We start from the raw sequence: 15,914 nt of genomic DNA, 5'->3' as shown, positions 1-15,914 counted from the left end.
TAAAAGGGCTCCAGACTCAACAGCAGCCCTGAGTGGTGCTATAGCAACACCACTATGAGAAAGAGCAAAGGGATAAAGTGTAATGGGCCCATATAGAGTATTATAATCCCTGTCTCTCTTCTTGTCTCTATTTAAACCATTAGGTCCTGAGAGGCTTGCAGTATGTAGACTGCTTTATAAGTTGGCTGCCTGTACTGCACCAAACCCAAATGCTCCTCAGCTATATGACCGAGTGTGTGTGTGTGTGTGTGTGTGTGTGTGTGTGTGTGTGTGTGTGTGTGTGTGTGCGTGTGTGTGTGCTCTGTCGCAGTCCAGCACAGTTGCAGTCCAGGCAGCACCGCTCTAACGATACCGGCTAACGAGCTGCAGTGGGACTAGAGCTGGAGGACTCGTACCTAAAACTGCTCCAGCAGGACCGGAATGCGGCACTAACAGCGGAGGAGGAATACAAGGGGAGAGTGTTTTGTGGGCAGCTCCACATCACTTGGTAATTTTATTGTAGCTGGTTATTTAATCAGATAAATTGACTATAGGAACATATTCATATTTACAGGCTCGGCCTCTGGGAGCAGTTAGTTAGGAGAGAGGGGACCTGAGGGCTCTCTACTGTCTAGTGCCTTGCTCATGAGCACAGACATTTTGTGTTTTATGAAAGCCTGTGACTGTTTAAGAGTGACCTACGTAGTCCCGTGTAACTGCTTCGAACTCGGAGATTCTAGTTTAGCTGCAGACAGGAAACGTATATAAGAACAGTTTACAGCATCATGTTGCAATTAAAACCGAAGAAGTAGTAAAATAAGGACCTCAGCTTTCACCACAGACTCAGAAACATGTTTTATATATATGTATGGGGTAATATCCATGTTGTCTCCAATTAATTCCATCATTGATAATTGTTCCTTGTTAGTAAAAGTTAAATTGATTTTATGAGTGTGGTGAAATAAATTCCTCCACCAGGAGTTTAGTCTACAGCACTAAACTTCAACCAGCTTGAATAACTGCAGTAGAAATACATGAAGCTGGACTTGCACAATGGCTGCCATTGTCAACTGGGCTTTAAAAGCTTCATACAGAGACAAAAAGCGAGTCTGCGTCCTCTACCTGCTGATTCAAGTCTCTGTCCTTCACCTGGCGTCGTCACAGCTCGTCTTGTCATTACAGACAACGGAGGACAGGGATGGAAACAAAGGGCTGCAGTGACAGAAGAAGGGACTGACGGAGAAACAAAGGAACAAAGCAAAGTAAGGGGGGAAGAAAGATACAAGGAGACGAGGGCGTGAACACAATGACAACGAGGGACAGGAGGAAAGTTTGGGGGAAGAGAGAGACGCTAAAGAGCAAAGAGGGCAAATGCATGTAAAAAGAGTGAACCTGTGAAAGCCATTAAGCCTGGATTCAATAAATCTGCAGAGCAACTGCAGTAAGTTTGTAATGACCAGGGAAGCCGTGTGTGTGTGTGTGTGTGTTTTTGTGTGTGTGTGTGTGTGTGTGTGTATGTGCAGCGGCTACTGAGGACCCCTGCGTTGCATCTAAAGATGAAACGTCCCTCCTTGGAGCAGGAAGCAGAGCTCAGAGAGAGCAGCACGAAGAGATGAGGCCGAATCTGACACCATCCCCCAAAAGTCTTTACATCGTCGATTTAAGACAGTAATGTATGAAATCTGAGACAAAGCAGTTTGGTATAACGTGCTATTTACTTTACAACACTATGACGCAAACACTTATCTAGGGAGGTGTCACCCAGACAGATAGGGCACCAGCAGACAGAAACGAACTGGAAACTGTAATACATCCACACGCATTATCAGAAACACAATAATTGCACTCTTCTATCATGAGGGATGTGTAAATTCCACACACGCAGACGCCGCTCATCTTATCGCCACCATTGTAACGCTGCGGTGACAGGCTGCACTATCAGCCGCGATGCTGAAGTTCCAGCTCCACCTCATCCTGTTGTTGAATCTCCTGTCAGTCAACGTGAACCCACTCAGCGACCTTGGGGTCATTAGGGGTCCATCGCTCACACACGTGCGCTGTGGCCGAGCGAGGATCGGGGTGTTTTTAGACCAGCGGCGGTTAATTCATACAGATCATGGAGGGTTTTGTTCTTCTCTGTATGCGCTTCTGCAGCTGTCACTCAGACCACTGGTGCTTGTCCTCTTTATGAGCCCTTGGCTTTTATAGTGGTAGTAAGCTACAGTGGAGCACGCTGCTGCCCATGTTTTCTTCTTACACTAGAAGTTGGAATGAGGTCATTTGAGTCCCATCAGTGGATTTAACAGCTGCTGGACCCTGGAAAACCTGCGATGCCCCGTTGTATAACTGTAAGAGACACGAGCCAGAGGCAGAGTTCATGTGTCCTTCTCCTGCCTGAGAAACCTTTTATCCACTGATTACTTTAAAAACAATGTCATTTGAAGTCTGTAATCGTGCGGGATTTTCCTTCATTACAATGACTTGTAGAGTTGTAAATATGTGGACTCGGCTCTCGCCGAGGTTTCTCCAGCTTGACTTGGCCCAGGAGCGCTCGCAGTCACTCACTGGGAGCGGTTTTAGCTTTTGCAGATAGACTAGATTCATAGGAGCAACAATACAAGGTCCTCATCTGCCAGTAACACCTAATACACTTTTACAGTGGAACACACACACACACACACACACACACACACACACACACACACACACACACACACACACACACACACACACACACACACACACACACACACGTATAGATGAAAACGGCCTATTGACACTCAAATGCTCTCATGCCTTTCCACATAATTGAACATGAAGAGTTACACAAACTCACACACACACACACTGTTACTTTCACACTTCAGGTCAGGAGAGAGAGACAGAGGCCAGAGAGAGTGAGACTTCCTGAGTGTGTGTTGAAGGAGGCGATGCCAGTTCTCTTTAGTGCTCATTAGAGACGTCATTGAGCTATAAAGGTTATTATTATGAGTGTGGCGCAGAAAACGGTTCTTTGAGTGAAACCTCACTTTTGGACCCAGCATCACTGTTGTAGTTCAGCTGAGGTTAGAGACAGACATGGAAACAAGCACAAGGATGTAGAACAGACAATGGAGTCAACGTTTTGTATAGCTGGCATTTTGCTCACTTTGCTGATGAGTTTGACCAAAAAGACGTATATAATGACTCATTACCCTGATGGTTTGTGGCTGATGCTACAATGGACCTACAAGGCTGTATTTCACAGTTGACTGTCCAACAACATCAATGTCCAACATCTGCTGTTGCTAAGCCACAGATGCTTTCATCGTTTAAGGGGAAGGAAACCTACAGCTTCATCTCAAGTCTCACAACTGATCCCTTTGCTTTCAGCAGCAGTGAGACTTCCACCTGGAACAGTGACATCAGTTCTTCTCCTTGACTAGAGGTGAGACACAGCGGTCACTAATGCATGCACGGCCTTGGGATTTGTAGTTTTCCGTGCGCGTGTTTGTGTCGGTGTCTGTGTGTGTTTTACATGCTATTTTAGTATGATCCTAATAGCTTTGCAGAGTGCCAGGCATTTTAACAGAGCCAGGCGGGGGCTTGTAAAACACACACGCACTCGCCACAAGACAGAGGAGAGAGGCTGGCACACGGGATCGCGGTGGTCTGGAGGGAGCCTGAGTGCCAGCGTGTGTGTGTGTGTGTGTGTGTGTGTGTGTGTGTGTGTGTGTGCGCGCATTAAAAGGGTCAGCCGGGGTGACGGTCGCACATGATGGAGGGGAACGAGGAGCGCGGGCCGGGATGAAAGGCTGGCAGTGTGCGCCTGCAGGGTCGGGGTCTGAGGCAGACGCATGGCGCCGAGTGGCAGGCGGCAGCACGGGTGGGTTTGGATGGAGGGACGCGCTGTGACGTTGTTAAGGGAGTCGTCGCAGCAAAACAGTGGAAGGAAAGTCTCATCAGATGTCGCACCTACAGACACGGAGTGAGATGGAGGTGATGGAGGCAACGCTTTATCAGAACTGCTTTCACTCTGCTTCGCTTTTTAGAAATAATATGTTGGCACCGTCATTTTTCACATTAGAGCAAAATGATTTATGACACTCGCTAAGTGAAATACAAGATTAACTTACGAATCAATTTCAACCTATTAATGGAAATAATGTGCAAAAAGCACCATTAAGCCAACAACTCTAAACCCGACGTGGCAGGAAGGTGGGCGTCGCTTTGACCTGGCTTTGGCCACAAGCACAGTTTGGTTTGAATCTGGCTTCCAATTTTTTAAAATGTTTTTTCAATAGATATAAGGTATGAATAAAATACTGCAGGCCATCGGGGCCGTCTTAAAGCATTCAGTCTTGTTAGATAAGCTTTCCCAGCTGCCCACATAATCAGTTTTAATTCCGAGTATGTTTTTCTTTTCAAACTGTGGGACCCCAGGCCGCTGGACCGCAGAATACTGTCTGCATTTTTTCGGGAAAACAGGGTGATGATGAAAAATAAGTATATTAATTGTGAGCCTATGAAAGTGAGCCGGGCGCCGTTCAATGTGTACGCTTCTTAAATGACAGCTGAATTGTGTTTGTGTGAAGTTTGTTTAAGGTGACACCACTACACATCTGAAGCACTCGCGCTAAACACAGACGGTTCCCAGCATTAGGACACACAATCGGGCTTTTCATGAGGACTGTAGGAAACTGGTCCTGCCGTACACTAACCACACACTCGGTCACATAGTCCTGTGAGCCCGAGTCTAGAGTTACCGTTCTTCAATGTATACCACATGTAGCGACCGTGTCTCTCTGATATGTTTTCAGTATGGGGAAAAAGAAAGGACATAGAAAGAGACAGGCCAGAAAAAATTAAAAAACTTAATGGTATACTGTTTATATTCAATATCTGAAAACATGATGGGTTACCATGACAACGCAGCCAAAATCGAGGCAACAGGTTAGCCAACGTTTCGTCAACTTTCCCTAAGCCTCACCTTCTCTCTCCTACCCTCATTTCCCTTCCCCCCCTCCCTCCCCGACACGACAACTCTTTCGACAGTAAAATAAAATAAATACACCTCCCTCCCTCTCTCCCCCCAGCGCCGCCAGCGCCGAAGCAGCCGCCGCGCTGCTGCCAAAAGCCCGAAGCCGAGTCGACTCCCTGCGAAAGAGCACGTCTGAGGCGGCGTTTGTTCCGCAGCCAGGCGCTTGTCGTCAGGTGACCCGCTGGAGTAAATCTGCTCAATAATGTCACGGGCGGCGCCAAGAAGCTGCCAGGGTGACCAGCGTGTGCCCCGCTCGTTGACACGCGCCCACGCAGCTACAGAGGCAGGATGTGCACGAGCAAATGCGCCTTCGGTGGCCAGTGTTAGAAACGATGAACGAGGACAGGCACATTATCCTCACTCCCCTCATTCATAAACATGACCACATTCCCTCTGCATGTGTGTCTGCTCTGCTGCCACTCACTGTGGTAAACAAGAAAGGTGTTGGTGCTTCCAGTTTTGGCTACAAAATACTGTACTTTTTACTTATTAGTGTTGCTATAATGTAACTGTCAGATCTTCTTCTTCTTCACTTATTGGTAAATAGTACCTGCATCCCAGTAACATGCGTCCCTACCTGTTTCTGTGTCATGCTGTGCAGCTGTGAGTGCCAGGAGGCGGAGTCAGAGCGGTGGTAGGCCGGGGGCGGGGCGAAGTCCTGCAGTATGACTGGGTCCCGCTCCTGACACAGCGATGTCAGGTGGCTGATGTACAGCTTCAGCTTGCTGTGATTCTGATGGAGGTCCAGGAGAGGGGGGGGGATCTGACGGCAGAGCAGATGGATGGAAAGTAAAACAAACATGTTCATAATAAATGTCTGTACGCGACACATAAACAGATGATTCACGTACAAACACAGTATGATAGACAATGAGAAAAAAGGCTGATATAAAGACTCTAAACAGCGTGACAGCATGCACAGAGGTTTCATCCTGATGCACAAAGGAGAGGGGCACCGCAACAAACCTGCACATCCTCCCTGTTTTAAGCAACATGTGCGTCACAGCGTGTGGGAATGAGAGTGAGACAAGACAAGGCGAGACCCCCCAGGAGAAACACTCACTAACACCCACAGATAAGACGCACAGACACGGGGCGCTCCTCTGGGAACGGCCAGCTAAGTGCAGCCATGGAACCATGCTAAGAGGGCTGTTAGTGTGTGTGCGTTGATAAAGTGTGTTTAATTCCACCGGCATCCGTCCGCAGCCTCCGCGCTCATCGTCACTCAGCACACACACACACTCGGGGCTTTCAGCGGCAGGATCCTCTCACTCATCGCACTAACATCATCCTCTCTCTCTCTATCGCAGCGGCTCTTTACGCGGCTCATCTTCACTGACACAATACCAGGAAATGTTCACGTGACGTTTCAGGCTGGTCCATATGAGCGACGTCCTCTAACCAACTGCCTGTTAAACAGATCTGAACCTTTTGTTTGCTGCTATTTGAGTGAAAACTAGAAATCTATACCCAAGCAGTGCATCCACCATCTATCATTCAATAGCGCGTTGGTGCATTATGACTAACAAATTAGACAATGCAAGTGTGAGGGGTTTTGTAGGAAGAAGGGAAAGTATCTTGTTGCACGCTTGTCTCTGTCATCATTACAGCATCAATGGAAGGTGACAGTAAATCAAAATGACTGTCACTTCTTATTTCGAGTCCGTGCTAACCACCATCCTCCAAATGTGTGTCCACAAGTCGCTAAAACACCGCCTTGGCCACAACTGCTCATTTCCCACCTGAACACGGAGACACTGCTATGTACAGTAGAGGAGCCCGCAAAAAACCCAGTCCATTATAAAATACACGTCCCTCTGGAGGAGACTGGGGTGATGCGATGGAGGTAGAGGCTGCAGTGCACATTCTGGATTTCCAAACATCTGCGTTACTGTATGGGTGGACGTGTGTTAGTGATGGCAACGCTGCAAGAACATTATCTCCAAGACAGTTGTGCAATATGACAATATGTGAACATGTCTTTCAGCGTCTGGCTGCACTGCTCTGGACACATGCGCAGCACATGTGCAACATCTGTTCTGGCGCACTATCTAATCCACACTCTTCTATCAAATGGCTTAAAAAAATCACTGTCCACACTTTCCAGACCTGCAGCGGGGATTTGTGTGTCCAGCATTACACAAATGAGAACCAGACTCAACGAAGGGAAGGAATGATGGCAATATAAGGAAGGCGTTTTAGAGAGGAATAACAAGTCTGCTGCTATCTTTGCTATATCAGTAGCAATTTAATAACTAAAGAAATTATAAAAACATCTGTAAGTATCTGCAGGACGCAAGGTCTACGCATTTGCAGCCTGTATTAATGCGTCCAGTGCGTGGTGTGTCCATGCTTTTTATTACAGTGGTCAGCTATGCAGTGAGTTTTAATGAGTCCTCAGTGTTTTCCAGTGTACAATCCCAGAGGAGGGATACGTTTATACAGCACTGTGCTTGTGTGTGGGTGAGTGTGTGTGTGTGTGTGTGTGTGTGTGTGTGTGTGTGTGTGTGTGTGTGTGTGTGTGTGTGTGTGTGTGTGTGTGTGTGTGCGCCTCGTTATTAGCCTCCCGCATGCTGACGGGATTCCTGCTCTACTGTGAAACTACTCCAAAGAGAGGCATTCAGCTGGCCGCCCCGACTCGCTGCTTCAGAAAGCGTCCAATGGCCACGCGGTACAGAGAGACCAGGACTTATATGCTCCCACAGATGCCCCGACACATGCACAGAAGCACCTATTGTGTATACGATGGGACAGCACCAATGGAAAAAGTACGACTTCAATGCCCAAATGAAACATCTATTTGTCCTCTGCTGTATTTACTTAATAGTTATCACAAGTAGAGGAATACTTGAACATGATGGTTCCATCATCAAATATTCATTCTGATGACAGAACTGCTGCTCCCAGTCTTCTGTGTATTTTGGCAATGGATGTATGAATAAATAACCACGTGTATTATAAACAGAATCAAAAATTTATGCACACTCCGCAATAGGAAAAGAAGCAGCCACGTTAATATGAAGATAAGGTTCAAACAGGTAGGAGCTTTTTCAACTCACATGCCCCAAACGGCTGAATTATACCTGTTCTCTGTCTTTCTTAAATGAAGCATCTAATGCCACTGAAAAATGCAAAATACCATAACGATCTCCTCAACAACAGTGTGTGTGTGTGTGTGTGTGAGCAGAATGCTGTTCCTCTGAGTTCCATTCTCCGTCCGTATCATAGAATTCCCTCACAGAGACTCATACAGCTCTTCTCTGTTTGAGTGTAATGTGCTATGGCGAATTACCCGCCGCGCACACCGCAGCGTGCGCACACAGATGTGCATGTGAAGCCGTGTGCGTGCAGGCTGCTCGGCCGTTCTCGGCAGGGAGGTGCTACCGCTAATTAATAACCAGGGTCAAACTTAGATCCACCAGTGAGACTCTGGGCTTTTAGCATCCCAACGGGAAATCCCACTGGTGGAACTGAGCTGTGCTAAAAGCAGCATGTGCTGCTCATATGTGGAGCAGCCTTCTCTGTCCTGTCAGTAGATCAAACCAAACATCCACAGATTCCTGTTTAACATTACACATATACATTTACAGGAAGAAATGATTTAGTGACATTATCCGATCAATCCACCGGTGATTACATTCTTCCATAAAACTTTCATTCTACTCATCTAAGTGTGAAAAGTGAATGTGATGTGTTAATATTGCTTGGATTAAAGGTTGTCATACATGTGTGATTAATGACCTACGGGCCTTTAAAGCACCGCCGTGTAATTAAAAACAGTACAGATCAAAGTTAAAAGAAAAAAAGCATTATTTTTACAGCTATAGTCCTACAAAAAATGATTCCACAAATATTTAAGCAGTGATTTATGGGTTGTAAATGGATGTAAATCCTTTTATAAGGCAAAACAAAGAACATACCATGATAGTTACACACCGATGGACAGTAGGATCAATATTTACAACACCAAAGACGCAGATGAGAAAGAAGAAGAAAGACAATAAAAGTCCAGAGAATGAAAAGGAAAAAGGTGGTGTCTGCCCACATGCAAGAGTGATAAGTTTGGACCTTGGGAAAAGAGAAATCAATGATTTTCAAGGCTGAATGCAGATAATAGAAACAAACAGAAAAGATAAAATGGAAAAGACGCCAAATGATGGAAAGCACCGACATCAGAGGAAGACGAATGACAAGATGAGAACATCCACATGCGATTGGATCCAGACAAAGACGACGCTCACCCTTCTGTACAAAATGGCGGACCGAGGGAGAGAAAGGGGGAATGTGATTGGCTAGGCCCATATGCCCTCCTCATCATCCTATCGGTTAGTTCGGTCCAACCGCAGCGTGGGTTCAGAGGAAGCAGGTTAGTGCCAAGAGAAGATGGATAGAAAAATTTTCCACAAAAACTGAGGAAAATTTTGAACTATTCATAATATTAACAGAGATTAGCAAAAATAAATAAGCACATGGGAAAAGTAGCAGTATATTGAATCTTACAAGTTACATAAGTTAATATGGAAGCCCAATTTCCTTTAGAGCACGCACTCAGTGACATCTTTTGCCTCAGGTGAAGGCGTCTCACCTGCTCTGGGGAGGGCTTGTGATGGTTGGGCTCCTCTGAGTGCGGAGACGAGACCTTTAGGTGGTCGTCCTCGTAGTTGTCTGCCATGAGCTTCATCCGGTTCTGAGTCTGCGGATCGAGAGAGACAGGAGCTAAGAATTAGATCCCTTTGATGTCTGCCACCCAAGGCAGGGGAAAACATATTTCACACTTAATTCAGCACCGGCAAATAATGCTCACGTCTGAGACAACAACACAAATGAAATAAATTGTATGTGAGGGTGATAAGATGAAAGCTCCAGCGCTGAATTCCTCCAGGAGTTAATTTGCAGAGAGGAAGAAGAGAAGGGGAGATTTGGATGACTGCCATGAACAATGTGTCGCTAACACGGAGAGAGAGGAAGACGGGAACGCGGCGGTAACAGGAACACGCTACTCTGGATCGTTCAAGTGTGCTTGGACCAAATCTGCAGCAATAAGAGAAAAGGAGCATTTTGCACATATGTTTACACACACACACACACACACACACACACACACACACACACACACACACACACACACACACACACACACACACACACACACACACACACACACACACACACACACACACACACACACACACCTTTTGAAGGCTCCACTCACAGGGAATCATTGAGACTTTGAAAGCATTAAACTGCACACAAAAACCTACAAACAGGTTCACGCACAGACCTGTGTGCTTCTGCCCTTTTTTTTACTCCCTCTTGTCTCCATCAGTTTCACACGTGCACTCTGACTACATCAGGCTCTACAGTAGGCCCAGAAACGCAGACAGAGCGAGCGAGGGAGGGAGTCAGTCTAAATCTGTCAGTCTTGTTCAATCTAAATCCCCTTAGCCTCACACTGAGCCCTGCAAGGAACAGGGGCTTAAGCAGGCCAGACTGAGGTTTCGTGTGCATGTGTGCATGTGTATGTTTAAGAGAAACCAAGGGGAGTACGCGAGCCGCAACTTTCATATGCGCTTGTGTGTGAACAGGAGATAGTGTTGCTAAAAATGTGTCTGGACGCGTATGAGGGGCCGTGGAAGCTTAAGTCTATATACATAAGTCGGGACGGAGAGGGCCTCCCCTGGTGTGTACACACACATTATTCATTTCCTTTTTAAAGACAGCTTTAAAATAAACACGCATACATTAAAAACAAACGCGCCGAGCAAACAGTTCATCTCGGAACCACATGAGTCCCTGCCGGACCCGCGGACCCTCGCGCACGCACGCACGCACGCACGCACGCACGCACCGACAGCTGTGGGCTGATGTTTATTAGTCTGTCTGTCTCTCCCTCTGCTCAGCGTCCTTCAGCGTGTAAACCACAGCCGTCTGAATTATTTACTCACTATCTCCTCCACAAATGATTTTACTACAACCGGCAACATTTTTTAAAGCCCTTATCAGTGTTTACAGCGTCAAGTGAGATTGATATCTGAACGTGAAGTCACAAACTCGGGCTAAGTTTACAGCACGAGTGTAAATGCAGGGGAAAACATTGACTACACACAGGTGGTGCCTCCTCTGTGTTAACAACAATCAAGCTCAGAATATAACCATACACTTCCCTCCATAGGTTCCTTCATGGTGGGCATATAAAAGCTAAACAGTAAACTCAGACATGTGCTTGAGGGGGTTGGGGATGATAAAACCAACAAAGGGGTGATTTTCCAGATCTTAAATCTCTCTGCCCTTCTGCAAACACTGATCAGCTGCTGCAGAGCGTTCTGTACCTAAATAATCCGGCCCTCTTCATTCCTCCTGGCTTCACCTCCCCGCTCTCTCTCGCAGACAGGATTCTATGATTAAGACACTGTGTTTGAGTTCTCCTCTCTCATCCTCCTGACTACTGAGCTTCTTAAGATGACCTTGTATCCATGACTAATTCTCTTCCTCCCTCCTCTTATTTCATGTTTGCTTCTCTTTTCGTTTCTCACTGTTCAGTTTTTCCTCTTCGCTCACGTAACTTCGTTGTGCCTCATTTTCACCGCCGCGGTTTTACTGTTTCACTTTCCACTTTTTATGCTTTAAACATAACCGCTTCTCAAGTTTAAAGTCGCGCAGCGAAATCATTCATTCCGGTGTAATTTCCCCAAACAGTGGGTCTGCTTGTTAGAGTAAATCTGGCCTGAAGTAAATTCATGCAGGCCTTGGTGAACTTTGACTCATCGTCGTGCAGCCGGCCAAGCCATTTTGACATTTCTGACTTCAGAGGGAACAAATTGGAGGAAGCTATTGTAACTGCTCTATGTCATCATCCACTTTAATAAAAGCCTGCCTCGCCGGAGCATAAGCGGTGTCTCTGCAGACGGAAGGATCCTCAGCACATTCTGCTGCGACTCGCCTGTTAGCGTCCACTTTGCACGCTTGCTAACGGCCTCCTATCTGTCACTTGACCACGGGCTTAATCGACTCGGATCACGCAAAGAAAAACAATCACGAGAAGGTCCGTTTGAAGAATGTGTAGTAAAGTGTAGGGGAGAGAGAAGCAAAGTCAGGGAACAAAGAGAACGAAAGGAAGAAATTAGAGCCTCGTCCTCCCCCCGAATCCTCCTCTCTGTCTGTCCTATTCTAATTTTCTCCTCTGGCCTTTCTTTACTTCTTTCCCTTTTCTAATTGCCAGGAATGCTGACCTCAGCTCACTTGTTCCAGTGCCAACTCTTTCTCACTTAATCTAATCATCAAACCATTATTTCACTCCTCCACCTCCCTCATTGTTCTCCTCTCCTCTCTCTATCCTCTGCCGCAGCTCTGCTATAATGTGCTGACAATGGACAGAATGAGAAACAAATGAAGGGCCAAAAACCGCTGAGTCATGCTCTGAAAGAAATTATTTCATCGTGATAAGCCTCTGGGGAATATTAGATTAAATGATTGTTTCGCCTGTTTCTCTAGTGATGAAAGAGGAACCTTTGCCGTTATCTCTGCAATTATCAATAATGAGAGGTTGCTGAGTCATGGATTGACAAGAACTATTTTATCAAGATAAAAAAAAATCTGATTAGGTTTTCCTTCCTGTTTCTTTAAGAAGCGAAAGTTGTTGATAGGAAGAAAATTACAAATGACAATGGAAAGTGTTGGTGTTGAAAGCTGAGGGAATTATTTCACGATGAGGAAATAATTTAAGTTGGACCAACAATTTAAAAAATGTAAAACTCAAGTCAATAACAGTGCGGTATGGTGTTTCCCTGTTGTCATGATGGTTTTGGGTTTCTGCAATATCAATCAGGCGTGTTGGGGTTAAAAGCGTCTTGTGGAGCTTTCCCAAAGCCACAGTGACAAACTCAAAAGCCCGTTTTACAGCCTGACGGTCAAACAGGTGCTGAACAATGGTCGAGGCCACAGCCACACACACACACACACACACACACACACACACACACACACACACACACACACACACACACACACACACACACACACACACCACCTGTAAATGGTAACCACATGTGTCTCCTGCGGGTGAAGGGTAGGCTGCCCCCCCACCCCCCCTTCTTCAGCTTGTTCCATTTCATAAACTATTACAACCAGTCTCTTGTCTCCTTCACACACGTTTCACCACGGCTGCCTTTTCTCCTGTGGTTTGGTCTTTGTCTCCACATACACAGCTGAAGAAAATAAAACGCACGGCAGAGGCCGAGTGAAGTAGAAGGAAACCGTGAGAAGGGCAGAAGGGAAGGAGAGCTGAGGTCACCTTGATTTACAGCCGCCTGCCTAAAATGCAGCCGTGGGTCAAGGTTAGAATGCAGGAAACACTTTCAGGCACACAAGCAGATTCACAGGTGTGTGTGTTTTATGTATGCAAGTAAGTTCAAAAATATTAGAAATATTATTATATACACAATATTGTTAATATTAATGTATGAATTGCAATGAGGAAGCCAGATTTAGCTAAAACAACCACATTTGGCCTTACAGTCACCACTAGTAGCAAATCATTTACTTCATCTCTGATTTATAACCACGTTTAATTTCATACCACAACCCAGCGTTTCCATCTGTCAGACAGGTTCTCTGAGGCAGAGTGAGTGTATATGTCATTCAAAAGGCACAAGCTAAAATGACTACACCAGCCTCAGCTCTCACACAAACACACGCGGGGATACTGAGGAAGTCTCGGCTGTGATCCATCATTGGGGGACTAAAAATCATGACACCGCAGAGAAAATGTGAGACAGGGAGAAACAGGGATCGGTCGGGCGGGAGGGGAGCAAAACCACTCACACCTTTGCAAGCGTGCGCGCGCGCACACACACACACACACACACACACACACACACACACACACACACACACACACACACACACACACACACACACACACACACACACACACAGCAGACAGTGGAGTCTCTGTGTTGTCAGTAACCACCTTCGAGACCCTGAGGTGTCATAAATGACTTCAAAACGGAGAGAGGGAGAGATGTCGGGGTACAGAAAGAGAGTGGAGAGTGATGCTTGTTATAATGACTTCATTTGACACAGCCTCTCTCCAACACCCCTCCAACTTTAACTTCAACTCCCTCAAACATTGATTCAAACATTCTTTGGCACACGCGCATTTTCCATACTGCACGTGCCACGTTTATCTCACTGAATCCTTTGAGCTTATTCTATCCATTAAGTGAATTTTTGGCAAAATTCAATAACTGGAAATATTTCTTAACAAAAGAGTTGTTACATCTTATTTATGTGAGTGGCTTTGAGGATGAAAATGCCATTATTATTACTGCACCGTGGTCATATTTCACAGTTAAAATGAAGAAAAATAAAAAGACATATGAAGCTGGTTTTAGTTTATTGTGTGGCATCATTGTGCATTTCACATGGTGTGAAACGTGCGTGTGTTTGTGTCTAGAGTTAAAGCCATTTCTGACTACATTAAAAATGAACATGTTGCATGCAAAGGGACCTTTTTCTACTGCCGACAGCATAATATTAGAAAGTTTACCTAAAGTAGAGAAAGGCAGGCATGAGGACGTGTGCGAAACAAATATTAGGAGTATCATCTTTCTGACAGCTTCATCAGAAAAACTGAAGAATTATTACCTTGTACAAGTGGAAAGAATGGCAAAGCTGGTGTATTGGATTGAATTCAACTATAAAGGTGTACCTAATAAATTGGCCAGTGACTGTATGCACGTAAACAAACAGTGGAAAAGAGTGATGAAAAGTTTCACCTCACCCAGAAATCGTTCACCATACCCACGAGAAGCTGTGTGTGTGTGTGTGTGTGTGTGTGTGTGTGTGTGTGTGTGTGTGTGTGTGTGTGTGTGTGTGTAACCACAGAGGCATTTGGTCATGTTTATATTCATGTTTTTGGCCTAGGTGAGTGTGTGCATATTGGTGTGTGTGTGCTTGGGCATTTGTCAGAACTCAGTAAACATTCGTCCCTACACCAGAGACGTGACACACACAGGAAGCTTGTGTGTGTTAGTGTGCGTAGATGCGGAGAGAACATTTAAATATACATACATCGGTTTGTACGGAAGCGTTGTCTCCAGCGAGTTGAAAAAATCTAAACTCAGTGTGTGTGTGTGTGCACGTGTTTGTGTGGTGAGCATAGCAGGGCTCAGTAAATCCTAAATTTACCTTGGTGGTCGGAGAACTGCGGTCACATCTGGACTCAGTTTCTCTCCGTGTCTCTTGTTTTCTTTGCTCCCCTCATCACTACCACTCACCTGTGTTCTCTCTCTCTTTTCCTCCTCCATTTCTAACCCTCTACTTTGAATAAGTGGCCAACAAGCTTTCTCGGGGCCCATGTCGATGTCACTGTGTGTGTGTTTGGGCGTGTGTGTGTGTTGGCTGCCTTCAGTGCAAACCTACCTGCTGTTTGAGCTGCTGAACCAGACTGTCCTTCTCCCTCTTCAGAGCCGCCACCTCTTCCTGGGTTTTCTTCTTCTTGGATGACGAGAGCTCTAACAGGGCAATGTTGGCGTCTTTCTCACTGATCGCTGCCAGTAGTGCTTCTTGCCTGCACAAAGAACAACAACCAGTTGAGATTTTAGTCCTTTGATTTGAAGATGAGACTGGTGATATTACACACAGATTAGTACGAATCAGAAGAGATGTTCCTGTGAGGGTCACAGCAGACTGAAGCCTGTATGTGTGGCGGTGTCTGGAGCCCGTCTGTCTAGGTTTTGTGATATCTGTCCTTGAGATTGCTGCCTCCAGTTTGGGACAACTGAACAGAACATGTCGTTTGTGGCTGACAGCGAGAGAAACAGAAACAGAGCTTTCAGAAAGATAAGTTCATGTCAAATGCGTAAATGCCATTGAGCAGCGATATGAGCACCACAGACACATATTCAGTCACCTC

At 45.8% G+C, this 15,914-nt stretch overlaps 1 protein-coding gene across 7 annotated transcripts in view; it reads right to left on the bottom strand.

Moving 5' to 3' along the window:
- Positions 1-15,914, bottom strand: part of LOC114862740 (ELKS/Rab6-interacting/CAST family member 1-like) — a 76,186-nt gene that overhangs the window by 4,721 nt on the left and 55,551 nt on the right. For 4 of the 7 annotated variants that reach the window (XM_029163369.3, XM_029163370.3, XM_029163372.3 and 1 more), the window contains 3 exons: positions 15,422-15,569; positions 9,585-9,692; positions 5,577-5,762 (listed from right to left, as the gene is read on the bottom strand). In XM_029163369.3, coding sequence (XP_029019202.1) covers positions 5,577-5,762; positions 9,585-9,692; positions 15,422-15,569 — 442 coding nt within the window. Of the gene's footprint in view, positions 1-5,576; positions 5,763-9,240; positions 9,319-9,584; positions 9,693-15,421; positions 15,570-15,914 lie in introns of those variants that run through there. The other 3 variants (XR_008695482.1, XR_003787053.3, XR_008695483.1) reach the window with 2 other exon arrangements.

This window comes from Betta splendens, chromosome 9, assembly GCF_900634795.4.
Source record: "Betta splendens chromosome 9, fBetSpl5.4, whole genome shotgun sequence".
NCBI classification, from domain to species: Eukaryota; Metazoa; Chordata; class Actinopteri; order Anabantiformes; family Osphronemidae; genus Betta; species Betta splendens.
This window is presented reverse-complemented; position numbering and strand designations above follow the sequence as displayed.